Raw genomic sequence first — 14036 nt, 5'->3', positions numbered from 1 at the left:
TTTGTGCATGAACTTTTGAAGGGTCATTATTTTTGACGCAGCGGTGTTTCGAAAAACACCGGCCCACCCCCCCCTGTAATTTATGTCCAGTCCCTTAAAAGGGTACATCAGCCGCTGTAAGTAAAGAGAACATTCGCACCGTAGGCGGCAGAAGTTGCAACTGAAAAATGACCTGAGGGCAGCGGAGTAAACATGCGTACAACATTCGATGACGTCACTGCACTATGCATTATGCAATGATGTGTAAGGATAGGAACTGTACGTCTGCCCAAACGGCAGCTAAAATATATTGTTACCCTCACGGCAGATTGGTAGATAGGGTAGGAAATGTATGTCTGCCGTGAGGGCAGCTCTGATATGTTGCTACCCTCAGGTAAGATTAGTAGTAGATGTACACTAATGTATGTCTAATGTATGTCTAAACTGAGGGCATCTCTGATATATTGCTGCCCTCAGAGCAGATTGGAAGATAATCACTATGCAATACTTTAAGGATAGGAAATGTACGTCTGCCCTAAGTGCAGCTCAGATATATTGCTGGCCTAACGGCAGATAGGTAGATAGGATAGGAAATGTATGTCTGCCCTGAGGGCAGCTCTGATATATTGCTGCCCTCAGATCAGATTAGTTGATATACACTATGCGATGATGTAAGGATATAGCAATATATGTATAATCAGCCCTGAGAGCAGCAATATATCTGAGCTGCCCTCAGGGCAGACATACAGTTCCTATCCTTACACACTGCATAATGCATAGTGCAGTGACGTCATCGAATGTTGTACACATGTTTACTCCGCTCTGAGCTGCCATGAGGGCAGGGCTACCCTTTGGTCATTTTTCAGTTGCAACTTCTGCTGCCTGCCATGTGCACCTCCTACTGTCGCGGACTGCAGTGTACAGTACGACTGATCGACCCGTTTCGTGTCAAGCTGATTTTCTGCCTCAAAAATTTCATGTCGGTGGAAGGGCTTGAAATTGTTTGGTCCCCATGAAAGACAGGTCGAAAAACAATTCTTGACTATTTTGGTTCGACTATGGAACAGAACTGAATTTCCATCAGCTGTTTGAAGCACTTTTCCTCCCAAGCAGAACGATGTGTAGAACAACATTCGATTCAAATCCGCGATTGATCACGATATTTGATCTGCACCAGGGAAAACAGGTATATTGTAATGTTTATTGTTGAATGCTCCAAATAGTTCGTACGTGTTGAATTTGCTCTTACTGTGAACACTTTCCTGCTACCAAACGATTGGGTCATTTTATTAGTCCGGATTAGAATAGTGCTGATCGCGATTTCAGGTTTGTTACTAAATATAGCTACACGCCAATGACATCGGACACATACAAATTTTGTTGTTGCAGCTGTAGTCTTAGCCATAAATAAGTGCGATTTTTAATATCCATTGTAACACTAGCAGGTTTTATTTTAGTAATACTTGCGAAAAAATTACGTTTGCATATTAATGACAGAAAAATGACGTCATTTGCGATCAGCGCTATTCAATGTCAAAAATATCAATGCCATATATTACACATGCATAGGATGCCTTGACAAGCAGAATTCTTGGCATTTTAGTACGCAATTGGAAGTAGGATAAAAGTAGTTGATACACAGAATTCAGAATAAATAGCCAAAAGTTATAGCGAATGGAGCATTTAACTCAACAGGAACACTGTGTTCAGGAGTGTTATTATTTGACACTGGACACTTAAAGGAGGATTTGCATTCAAGGCTGTTATGATATGTTCAGCTACCCATACTTCTTACTACGACAAATATAAAAAACAGTAGTTTTAATTTTTACCGATATATTTAGCATTCGTTTTCTGAGTGTCAAATACATACTTTATTATACCCAGTAACTTTTGCAGTTTAATATTTGAAATGTTCAGTGTATGAAAGAACAATTTTTGTTCTACCTCAACATTTTGAAATTCATAGTGTACAGGTTGTCAAAACACTGGTTAGTTACTATCACACTGCACATGTGGTAAATTGTGTTTACTGGTATGATGTTTATTGCCATTGTTTATTATGGAAGTTTTGTTCAGACTCAACTCTAAGTATACTTGTTGTGCTTATTTAATACAAGTATAACTTGTGTTTCCAAGCATTGCTTTCAGAGTGCTTAATGAAGAGCATAAGAAAAATTACATTGTAAATGTAATGGTTGAGTTTTTATATTTGTGACCAATAAACCGATCGGAAAGTTAAAGTTTATGGGATTGATCTATGTTGTGTTTTTTCTGTTTGTTTCTTTTTTTGCTGGCTGGTAGGTTTTTCAAATATCTAAGGACAGCTAACAAAGAATTTTCTTTAAATTGCCCGTGACACAAAACATGAGGGGTGTGTAGTACTACATACACATTGAATATTGATTTAACCTCGCATTGTTGTCGGACAATATGACGTCTCACACATACCTGTCTCGTCAGGTCCAGGTGGACTTCATTGGTCTCAGCGTGATTGTTTCTTGAATCAACGTTTTCTCCCATGTTATTCGACTGTTTTCTCGTTGTCCTGGTGATACCAATTCAACAGCGGGTGCAACTTTAAAAAAAGTAATACATTGACCTTCAGTCTTATGATCAAATTCACAACTCTCAAGAACAAAGCTCTAGAAACCTCTTTCATAACACCTTACACGCAATGCATTAATCACTTTAATTTCAAGAACAATAGTCTTGCTTACGGCAGTTGACAAGGTTGTATGATGTTAGATAGCTTAATTGACGGCTTTCATCGGGCTCACGACTAGCATTATTTACTGCTATCAGGGACATGATACGTTGATTGGATTATGAGAGTTGATGACAGTCGATGCGTTCATGGGTAAAGTGAGAGACAGAGGCAAATAATCTGTAAGCCAACACTTGATGATATCAACACTCGGTGATACCATCTTCAGAAACAGAACAAAAACGATTTGTGAACACATAAGCAATACTTGATCAGTGTCGGACCATAGATACAACGCAGACCTTTGTAAGGACATTGTATGAGAACTGAAAATATCACGGTGATCAAAACAAATCTAGTATGAGGGAAAATGGCTATGGACAACATTTTTGAATAACACACAGGCAATCATGGATCTTTAAGCTGTTATTGTTTATGACTGGCCGACTGCATGTGCCTGCTATACCTAACATATGCCAGCGAAAGACAACATTGGCCTACAGATAGACCATCCATGTCGCTTGATTTATTCAGCCATGACAGTGCCATGAAGTTCCCAACAAACCAAACTAACACAGGTGAATTGCTTTTATAATAGAAGCTGGCGGTCAAGATATCGGTTCGTCCTGTTGCTCGTTTCGTACCATTCAATGTATCCTTTAACTGTAATGTGTTGAAGTCACAACGGGATATTAAATGAGAGACTACTGCACTAGGCATGTGAATTCCCAAGACAGAAATTTGCCTCTTCTTAACTTGGGCGTCGACAAAATGGCATACAACAAAACGAAACGATACTTCCTAAATGTCACATTGATCGACATCGTTATTGCAAAAATACATGTACCTTCTTCGTTCTATATGTCAGATAGGTATATATTCCTGTAATACAACATATTAAGTATACTATGATCTGGAATACCTTCGGTGATTGAGAGTCGCTTTGCTTTGGCCTACCCAATATGACTTCTGGGACCCGCTTGGAAGTCAATGCAACAGTATTCAGGTAGCTTTCAGTTGCTATGAGGGGTGGGCTGCCTTTTGGGAAAGTTAATTTTTTTTCAAAATAGCCTTGGGACATGGTCACCTTTTACACTGGACATTTATAATGAATACGAATTTTCAGTGGGGTTTTTGCAGAATTGAAAAACTTTGCACGATATTCCTAGAAGAATTGTTAAGACAGCAAATCAATAAACGCATTATATATATATAATATATATATATATATATATATATATATATATATATATATATATATATATAAATATGTATATATAGATATTTGGTGACCAAAACAGGTGCAAAACACCTATACAAAGTCAGTCCCCCATGACACACTACACAACGAGTAAAAAGGAAACCTGACGTAAAATATACAACAATTTAAAGTAAAAAAACCACAACAATAAAACAATATTAATAATAACCATGTTTTTGTAGGTCTTCATTTACCACAAAAGCAGCGGACTGTCAATATACGAGTGTTTTAAGGATCAAATTAACTATGAAACGGAAACTTGTTCCCTAACCATTTTTTATTGCTCGGTTGAAAGCAGGCGTTGAATTGATGGTCCGTAGCACCCCGGATAAATTGTTTCATAAATTAGCTATATACGATTAAGACGAAGTGGTGGAAAGAGTGTTAAAAGTGATTTAATTGCAGTGTATTTGAATCAGCACTAAGAGGGGTGTGAATGTTAGAAGATGAAAACTCAACAAACTTGTGTATGTTCATAGAATATAATCAAGTAATACATTTATGAAAGAATATAAGGTCAAGAACTTCTCTGCGTAATGACAAGGGTAAAGTTTGACAGAAACCAATCTCAGTTTATAATCAATAGCAGTAGGATAATGGCGCATGTATCTAGTCATCGCTTTCTGAATTCTTTCTAATTTGACTTGATTATAGAATGTGCCGTCCATACAAAACTCCCATACTCCAGATGGCTACAGATTAGTGAATAAAGAGCTCTGTGTAATAGTTTATGTGTCACACTCATAACCGCCAGTACGCTTTGCCATATTCATACCAAGTAACCTGTAGGACTTGATACAAATGCGATCGATATGAGTGTTCCAATCCAGGATGGATGTAAGATCAACACCAATATCACAGTCTTTCTTAACAGATTATCAACATTGCCATTCATAACATAGTCAAAGTTCAACGTTTTTCTGTATCTTGTAAACAAGAGAACGTAACACTTTGTTGTATTAAAAGACAAGCTTCATTTGACAGTCCAATGGTGTAGAGTATGTATGTCACTTTGGAGTGCAACACAATCTTGCTGAGATTTGATAGAAAGAAAGCATTTTGAATCATTACCATAGGGAGATAAGTAGTCTGACGAGATACACAGATTGGCATGTCATTAGCATGTAATAGAAATGAACAAGCCCAAAATAGATCCCTAAGGAACTCCTGAAGAAACAGTCAGTCTGAGTATTCTCCCTTAACCATTACTCTTTGTTTTCTTTGTGACAAGTAATCTGATATCGAATTTAAACGCATTTCATTGAAACCAAACAATGTATTTTATGCAACAATTTATCGTGAGATACTTTGTCGAAAGCCTTGGAGAAGTCAAGAAACAGCATGAACCACTTCTGATTTCCTCCGCCCCATCCCTTCATTATCTCTGACAGCTCCCTTAGTGAGTGGGTTTATTGTAAAAATTGCATGGTCGACTATACAAAAGACAGAGCACCATCACAATGGATGGTCAGTCGACTGTAGTGAGGGGATTTATAGTAAAAGTTTCAGGGTCGACTATACAAAGGACAGAGCACCATCACAATGGAACGTCAGTTGACTATAGTGAGGGGATTTATGGTAAAGGTTTCAGGGTCGACTATAAAAATGACAGAGCACAATCGCAATGGTAGGTCAACAGTACAGACAATGTGGTTTGGGTACACGCACACGCCGCAGATATTTTGGTTCGGATTCTAACTTACAACATACGGCACCCAGTCGCCCAGCGAAGACATCACAGTCAAAACCGCGGCGCCAAATCCCCACCCTACATGGAAATAGATGCATCTTAATATAGAGTTCTTTCAGCGTAACCAAGATATACCAATAGGCATGTACAAATCGTGTCAAAACATGGTACGGGTAACACTCTTCAACTCCGTCAACTGACACATTTTTGAATAGCTAGGTTCACCATACTCTTGAAGGTGTGGTTTTATCGCTGTTTTTCCGCTCGCTATTTTGTTTTTGTTCATTCCTCTTGAGTTATATGAATACGTATATCATTTGATCGAGACATGCGATTTCACTGAAGTGATGATGTGTATTCGGTATTTCGGTTATTAGCCTAATAGATGTATCTATTGCCAAAATGTCGCATTCGATTTGAAGGAAATTTGGCCGAGGGGTGTCGAGGGCTAAATTCGTTGCTAGGTGATTTGGTGACATTGTGGCATGATGTAAGAATACAAAAACTGTCGGAAAATGTCAAAATGTTATGGATTTAGTCAATCTTATGTTACAAAAGCCTTGTTGGTGGCGGCATCTGCGTCTGTTTGGTCGTCATTTGTAGTTTCGTAGTGGATGTTTCACCTGAAGCTATTTTCAAGTGTCGACCATATAAAACGTACAGTGGAAAAAACGAAATATCGCAACGACCGTGAAAGTTGTGGTGTAAATTAGCTCTCCCGCAAGATAGTCATAACATGAAGGCTACTTATTTTTTTGCTCAATTAATACCGTGGATGTCCATGCATCGGGCGGCCTTCTCTCAAGACCAACGTACAATGACAATTTTGCAATCGTCTTTGCAAATAAGAATGACATTGCGTCGATCAAAGTAGATGACATGGTAGCAGTGATGCGAAGAGGGACTTGCACAAGTGGAAGTAGTAAATTTAGACGCTATCAGTGTTTGTCGTCAACGGAATGTGATGTGACTAACGTGTGCAATGCATCGACGGAGGATTTCCGATGTTAAAGTGAAGTGTGTTGAAGATAACTGATATAAAATTACCAGTTATCATTGGATGCTGTGTTGAAGATGACTGATATAAAATTACCAGATATCTTTGGATGCTGTGTTGAAAATAACTGATTAAATTGCCAGTCATCATTAGATGCTTGTTGAAGATGACTGATATAATTTAAATTACCAGTTATCATTGGATGCTATTTTGAAGATGACTGATATAAAATTACCAGTTATCATTGGATGCTGTGTTGAAGATGACTGGTATAAAATTACCAGTTATCATTGGATGCTGTGTTGAAGATGACTGATATAAAATTACCAGTTATCATTGGATGCTGTGTCCAAGATGACTGATATAAAATTACCAGTTATCATTGGATGCTGTGTTGAAGATGACTGATATAGAATTACCAGTTATCATTGGATGCTGTGTTGAAGATGACTGGTATAAAATTACCAGATATCATTGGGTGCTGTGTTGAAGATGACTGATATAAAATTACCAGTTATCATTGGATGCTGTGTTGAAGATAACTGATATAAAATTACCAGTTATCATTGGATGCTGTGTTGAAGATGACCACTTTTTTCAAGTCATTACGAAACTTCACCCACTGCGCAACAAACACCAACCAATTTCTTCAGCCTTCTTTCTGGCTGCCCAAAACACCTCATTGACAAATTGCAACGTGTTCAAAATGTATCTGCTAGACTTGTCTATAAAGCCAAAAAAATCACACAACATACAACCACTTTTGAAATCGCATCTACAGTTTTTTCGACTTGGTTTCAGGGACTGGACCACAATATCTCTCTGACCTTTTGCAAATGTATACTCCCTTCAGACACCTACGTTCTTCATCTGACACACGTATTTTTAGAATGCCGCGTGTTGCCACAAAATCCTTTGGTGAAAGGTCTTTTTCCCACTCAGGACCGAAAACTTGGAACAGTCTGGCTGTCAATCTACGCCATATGGATTCACATATTTCATTCCGCCATGCATATTTTTTAGGGAATAGAGTATTTTGTCTTGCGCCTAGAGCTCCCTTTTGAGATGAGGAGCATTATAAATATAATTTATTATTATTGTACTTGGGCCTCAGCCCAAGTACATTAGTTTTCATTCCGTGGGAAAAAACTCTGTAAGGTATAACCATTTCTGGCTGAGACCAGGGAGGGCAAAATGTCTTGGCTTCATCTTTCTTGGCATAATAAATGGCGTAATGATGTTAACTGAATGGAAGTGCTGCTCTCAGTCAGTCTTGAATAAGTGAGATGTGAATATTAATGCTTCTCTATCTGAGTTTTTGCCACAAAATCTTCTGAATATAATCAAAATGTGCATCGAAATGCAACAATTAATGCACCCTCCGTTTCATAGGCGATGGCACGACCCTTGCTACACCCACTGGACGAGCCAAAGTGGGAGGGGTAATTTCAGTTTGGTCGAACAGGAGGGCTCGAGACCAGAATTTAACATTTAAACTTGAAACATGTTTAATCACTGACAAGATGTGGACTAGTGTTAATCAAAGTGAAATTGTGAAAAGGAAAGGTTTTATATCCCGGACACAATGAAAAACTTACGACTGGAAACTGTACCCCAGTTGAGAATAGTAATGCCCACAGCGATGGAGAACACTTATCCTTGAGCTGAGAAAACCAGACCATCATTTCGAAATAGAGCTGCAGATTCGAGAAGCTCGTTCAAAATAGCTAGGTACACCCCATAAAGGGGTGGTTTCGAGTCTTGAGGGCAAATTTCGCCTCCTTCATTTAGAAATCGTACGTTTGTTTTTCCAGGAGAACACACCATTTGACACAAAATTTGCATGTAAAGGGGTCGCCAGTAAGCACGTGGTCAAATCTGGCATAAGAAACAATATGAAATGTTGGGTAAAGCCAGTCCAAAATAAACTGATTTGAACTTTTGTGTTTTGTAATTTATACCACTGCAGTAACATTACCTTTTTTTGACAACATCACACAATGTAATACGTTTTGAAACTGAATACTCCAATGTATTCTGTGTCTCCTTTGCTAAAAAATACGGTATGCCGATTACCATGTAAGGAGATGATGACGTCAAGACAGATTTGTTGTGCGTTTGGTCCTGGATGGTGCACGAAGTTTTGTCGAACAAGGTAGCTTGTGTATTTATTTACCTAAATGGGAGAAATTAGGGTCGATCTAAAAGAAGGCCGAAGAATGTTATGATACTCTAAGTGAGCTGAACTCCAATGCGAATGGTTGGATAATTTGGAGGATGTCTAGAATGATCTCGTCTCATTAAGATTATTTGGCGGTCAGTATTGAATTTCAACTGCGTCACAAGTTTGCGAAATGAGTATTCCGTCAAACGGTCAACGAACGATATTTTAGACATCTGGAGACATGGCACATCGCATTTTATTTTAATATTTTATATTTTACAAAAGATGTAAGAAGCAATGATTTTGTCGAAAATTCTGAAAAAAATATAGGAAGATTTGACCGCGAACACATTTTCACTTGGGGTCAACACGGGGTCGCAGCCATGTTGCCTCGAAACTTATTTCTGTCTGCACTCAAAACTCAAAAATGTCGGATATGAACCTGAAAAATCGATGTAATGTTGTCAAACTTCGGCGAAATTTCAGCCTATAGACAAGATTTCATCTAGGTAAGGTAAATTTACTGAAATTTGATCGACAAATAATCCTGAGCTTGAACGTGACAGCTCGCCTTCTCCGGGAAGTCAAGCATCCAGCTGCCCATACGCAGCTGCCCATATGGCCGGGTTTATGAGATTGTTTTCAAGCGACGGCGGCAGACCGTACGGGGCTCTGGATATGAACCTACCGCCGGTGTAGCTGTAATAACTGTTGCGTTGTTTTTAGTGCCCAAGACAAAGTCCTGGGGGAGTTATAGGTTTGGTCATGTCCGTCCGTCCGTCCGTCCGTTCACGCAGATATCTCAGACATGCCCTGGTCAATTTCTTTCACACTTTGCACAAGAATAGTACCCAACCCCATACAGATGCCCGTCGATTTGTTTCACAATGCGATCAAATTTGGCCGTGTTAGAGGACTTTTTAGTTTACACCTCCATAGACTCCCATGTATAAGGCAGTTCTCCATGGACTCCATGTATAAGGCCAAGAAAAATAAAAATTTAGTTTCTCATCGTATTCACATTGCCTAAAGGATGCAGTCACACAGTTTTTTGTCCCCACGGATAAAGTCCAGGGGGCTTATAGATTGGGTCATATCCGTCCGTGAGTCCATCAGTGAGTCCATCGGTTCACGCAGATATCTCAGACATTTTGACAAAATATCATGTGACCTCAATGACCTTTGACCTCAAATATACATATTTGTCCACAACTCAGTAACCACAAGTGCTACACCCTTCATATTTGGTATGATGGGACACCTTATGACACCACATATTGTACCTCATTAATTATGCGCATATCTAATTTTGAGCGAGCCAATAGAGCTAGAGGTCTGATTTTTGGTATATAGGAATAACTTAGCAATACAATTATTTTGACAAAATGTCACGTGACCTCAATGACCTTTGACCTCAAATATACATATTTGTCCACAACTCAGTAACCACAAGTGCTACACCCTTCATATTTGGTATGATTGGACACCTTATGACGCCACATATTGTACCTCATTAATTATGTGCATATCTAATTTTGAGCGAGCCAATAGAGCTAGAGGTCTGATTTTTTGTATATAGGGATAACTTAACAATACAATTATTTTGACAAAACGTCACGTGACCTCAATGACCTTTGACCTCAAATATACATATTTGTCCACAACTCAGTAACCACAAGTGCTACACCCTTCATATTTGGTATGATGGGACACCTTATGACACCACATATTGTACCTCATTAATTATGCGCATATCTAATTTTGAGCGAGCCAATAGAGCTAGAGGTCTGATTTTTGGTATATAGGAATAACTTAGCAATACAATTATTTTGACAAAATGTCACGTGACCTCAATGACCTTTGACCTCAAAATACATATTTGTCCACAACTCAGTAACCACAAGTGCTACACCCTTCATATGACGCCACATATTGTTCTTCATTAATTTTGCACATATCTAATTCTGAGCAAGCCAGTAGAGCTGGATGTCCGATTTTTGGTATATAGGGATAACTATAGGGTAGAATTTTTTGACAAAATGTCATGTGACCTCGATGACCTTTTACTTAAATATACGTTTATGTCAATAAATAAGTAACCATAAGTGCTTTGTTCTTTATATTTAGTAGGATGTGTGACCTTATGACAACACTCGCTTTACCTCATTAATTATGCACATATCTAATTCTGGGCAAGCGAATAGAGCTAGAGGTCTGATTTTTGGCATATAGGGATTAATTAGCAATACAATCGTGTTTTTTCAAAATGTCACGTGACCTTGCACTGGGCAAAATGCTTGTAAGGCAACCGGTTCTCCTCCCAAATATGGCCACAGTACTGCCATACAATTATGATAAACACCAAAAATGGTGCACGTGCAATCTTTCCATCTTTACAAATACAACATGGTGCAACCTACTTCAGGATGGGACAGGAATCCACTCCATTTGTACCCTTTTTTCAAATAGTATGGCAAGCTTTGGAAAATGGCAGAATTAACAAAAATCTTTTCTTGGTTTCGCCTATTCTGCCATAAGCAAAATTTATAGATAGCAATGAATATCTGCAAAAATTAAATGGTAACTTGAGGTTGTTTAATTTTGCAGTTACCTCTCAGGTCTTTTAACTGGCTCTAATAAAATCCTGTAATGTTGAGTTTGCTTCCCAATGCCAGAACAATTCACTTAGGGACGCACCATAGGACTTTGTGAGGGGGTGGTCACGATCGGATTCTGAAATCTCCACCATAATATAGTTAAACAAACACCATGTTATTTGTGCACATACTTATATTTATTAGACATCTACCATCGACAACAAAAGAAATTTGCTTTAATTTGAATATTGAAGGAGTTTAAGTAATTTCCACTATAAATAAAGAACCCCTGCCTCAAAATCCACAAAAGTTGCTAGACATATTTTGCCGTTGCCATGCCATTGCTTCGTTTAATAACCAGTTAATCAAATGCCTAATTGACAGGAGGAAATTCGAGACCATATTTGAATACTAGTATATATTGTCCTCAAAATTACTATATCATGGCCCAAGTACTCATTGCCTTCAGCAATACTGCCTTGTTATTATTATTATTATGTTAGGTGATATACAAGGCGATGTTAAATGTGTAAACTGCACATATAAACAGGCCACTACAGGTGAAATATTGTAAACCTTGCTCGCCAGTAGACCTTGCAGCCACAAATAGGAGCTACAATGCCAACGACAAATTACATTTGAAAAAAGGTGTGACTCTTGTGTTGTGCACAGTATATAGAGAGACTGGTAATATACATAGGCAGATCGTTTGAGGTAGTGGGCAACACACGTGTTTAATTTCTTCTTTTCCATTCCCGATTTAATATTACTTTACTCATCCTAAAACTGAACAATTAAAATGGCGACTCTCAATCAAATACTGGCAAAATAAATAAAACACTTATAACTTTCACGTTACTTAAAATTTAAAATATGCACCACATTTTGAATAAAAGACAATTTTACCTGAAATCAGAACATTTAAAACGACCGGAAAGGAGTAAAAATAAACGCTGATTTTAAAAAGGTGATGTTTACTTGATAGAATTTAGCAAGCGTATCTGACCACCTGCTGGCTGTAAAGATCACAAATGTTACAGATTTCCTTGTGGTACACCAATTATTTTAGAACTGATTTCAATGATTCTGCCCGCCGAATTTTTATATGTGACTGGCAGGGTTTACATCCGACAAATATACGAAAATATTAAAACACTTTCGATAACAATTTTGAACGGGGATGAATATTTCTGTCAACCTTAAATGAACCAGACAACCGTTGCTGGCACGTTTTCACAAAGGCTTCGTCTAGATAGATGGGTAGACTTGTGACTGGTACAAATGTTCTATTCTTACTTTGTCTGCGTTATACGTGTAGCACTTAATTTTTGAGCCATATATCCACGGCTCACATTATCCTCTAAGATTATACTGCGCCACACATCGACCTTTACGTAAGAGGTTAAGAGAAAATACCAGACAGGCAGTGGACTGCAACTGTTCACAAAGCAATTATCTGCATATGTATTGTTACAAGTCGTGTACTTTTATGAAGCAATTAATTTACAATCTACAACCATGAGTATTTGTGAATTCATGACTTATACTTGTATCGTCATGAATTTCACGTACACTCAGTCACATGCATGCCTGTACAAAGGATATCTTCATGCATTTCAATACCTTAACTGACGAAAAACAAACTCACTAGCACAGAGATAATGTTTGTTTGACTCATTATTCTTATTGGAAAAATGCCTTGCCTCAGATCACCACAGATCACCTATAAATTCGATATATACCTATTCAAAAACATGAATATCACTTACTTTCATAAGCATTTGCCGGTTGAATTGCAATATGAGTCCCTCGTGTAGTGCGCGCGGAGAGTGAACTTCAGATAATCAGAAAGAGATGAAAACCTTAACGGAATCTCAGAATTTACGAAGATCTTGGTATGGCTCCTACAAAGCTTGTAAATCAATATGTTTGTATACACTCTAGTCCGGTGTACCTGCGCAAAGGGTCACTGGAATCCGCCCAATGGCACTCTGTTTTTCTCCACGTCGACACTGTCTTGAACTAATTAAAACAAACGTTTGGCTTAAATACACTTAAATACACGAGTATGTTAAGGCCAAAAATAATAATTGTTTCTGGTCCTTGACATTCAGCAAAAAGTGATGTGGCGACGCGGTTTTTTTTCCCACTTTTCCTTGTTTTTTCCTTACTTCTTTTTATTCCTAACAATGCTGGTTTGGCACTATTGATGCAACAATTATTATCTTTTATCACTGGCTGCATAATACTTACGTTTTCATTTTAACAGTTTTGGACATGCAAACAGGGATTTCAAGGATAACTGTACTGATGAGTATGTAACCCCCCTCCCCATCCCCCGCCCCCAAATAAAAGCCATGACGCGCAGGTTCTGAAATGACGCGCGCGGTGACCAGAAACGATTCTTTTGGGCCTAAGGCGTTGTTCACAGTAGAAAACATACAGGACTGTATTTTTTCAAGTGATATGGTCAGATTTGACTGAAATTTGGTCATCTACTTTGTTTTGTTTAATTCTATCAGAGAGTATGAAAACATTTTGTAGACATGGTCACGTGACTGAAACCCGTCTTTCCCACCAAAATTCACCCATTTAAAGAAAAGAAAAAAGATAAAATTACAACCTGTAGACTCAAATGCAT

General features: G+C 38.2%; 1 protein-coding gene across 4 annotated transcripts in view; it reads right to left on the bottom strand.

Moving 5' to 3' along the window:
- Positions 1 to 14036, bottom strand: part of LOC139139750 (solute carrier family 23 member 1-like) — a 38478-nt gene that overhangs the window by 22803 nt on the left and 1639 nt on the right. Inside the window, exons 2-3 of one of the 4 annotated variants that reach the window (XM_070708633.1) lie at positions 13165 to 13417; positions 2431 to 2557 (exon numbers count right to left, since the gene is read on the bottom strand). In XM_070708633.1, coding sequence (XP_070564734.1) covers positions 2431 to 2502 — 72 coding nt within the window. In that variant the 5' untranslated portion in view covers positions 2503 to 2557; positions 13165 to 13417. Of the gene's footprint in view, positions 1 to 2430; positions 2558 to 3533; positions 3701 to 13164; positions 13418 to 14036 lie in introns of those variants that run through there. The other 3 variants (XM_070708634.1, XM_070708635.1, XM_070708637.1) reach the window with 3 other exon arrangements.

Source organism: Ptychodera flava, chromosome 9, assembly GCF_041260155.1.
Source record: "Ptychodera flava strain L36383 chromosome 9, AS_Pfla_20210202, whole genome shotgun sequence".
Classification (NCBI taxonomy): Eukaryota; Metazoa; Hemichordata; class Enteropneusta; family Ptychoderidae; genus Ptychodera; species Ptychodera flava.
This window is presented reverse-complemented; position numbering and strand designations above follow the sequence as displayed.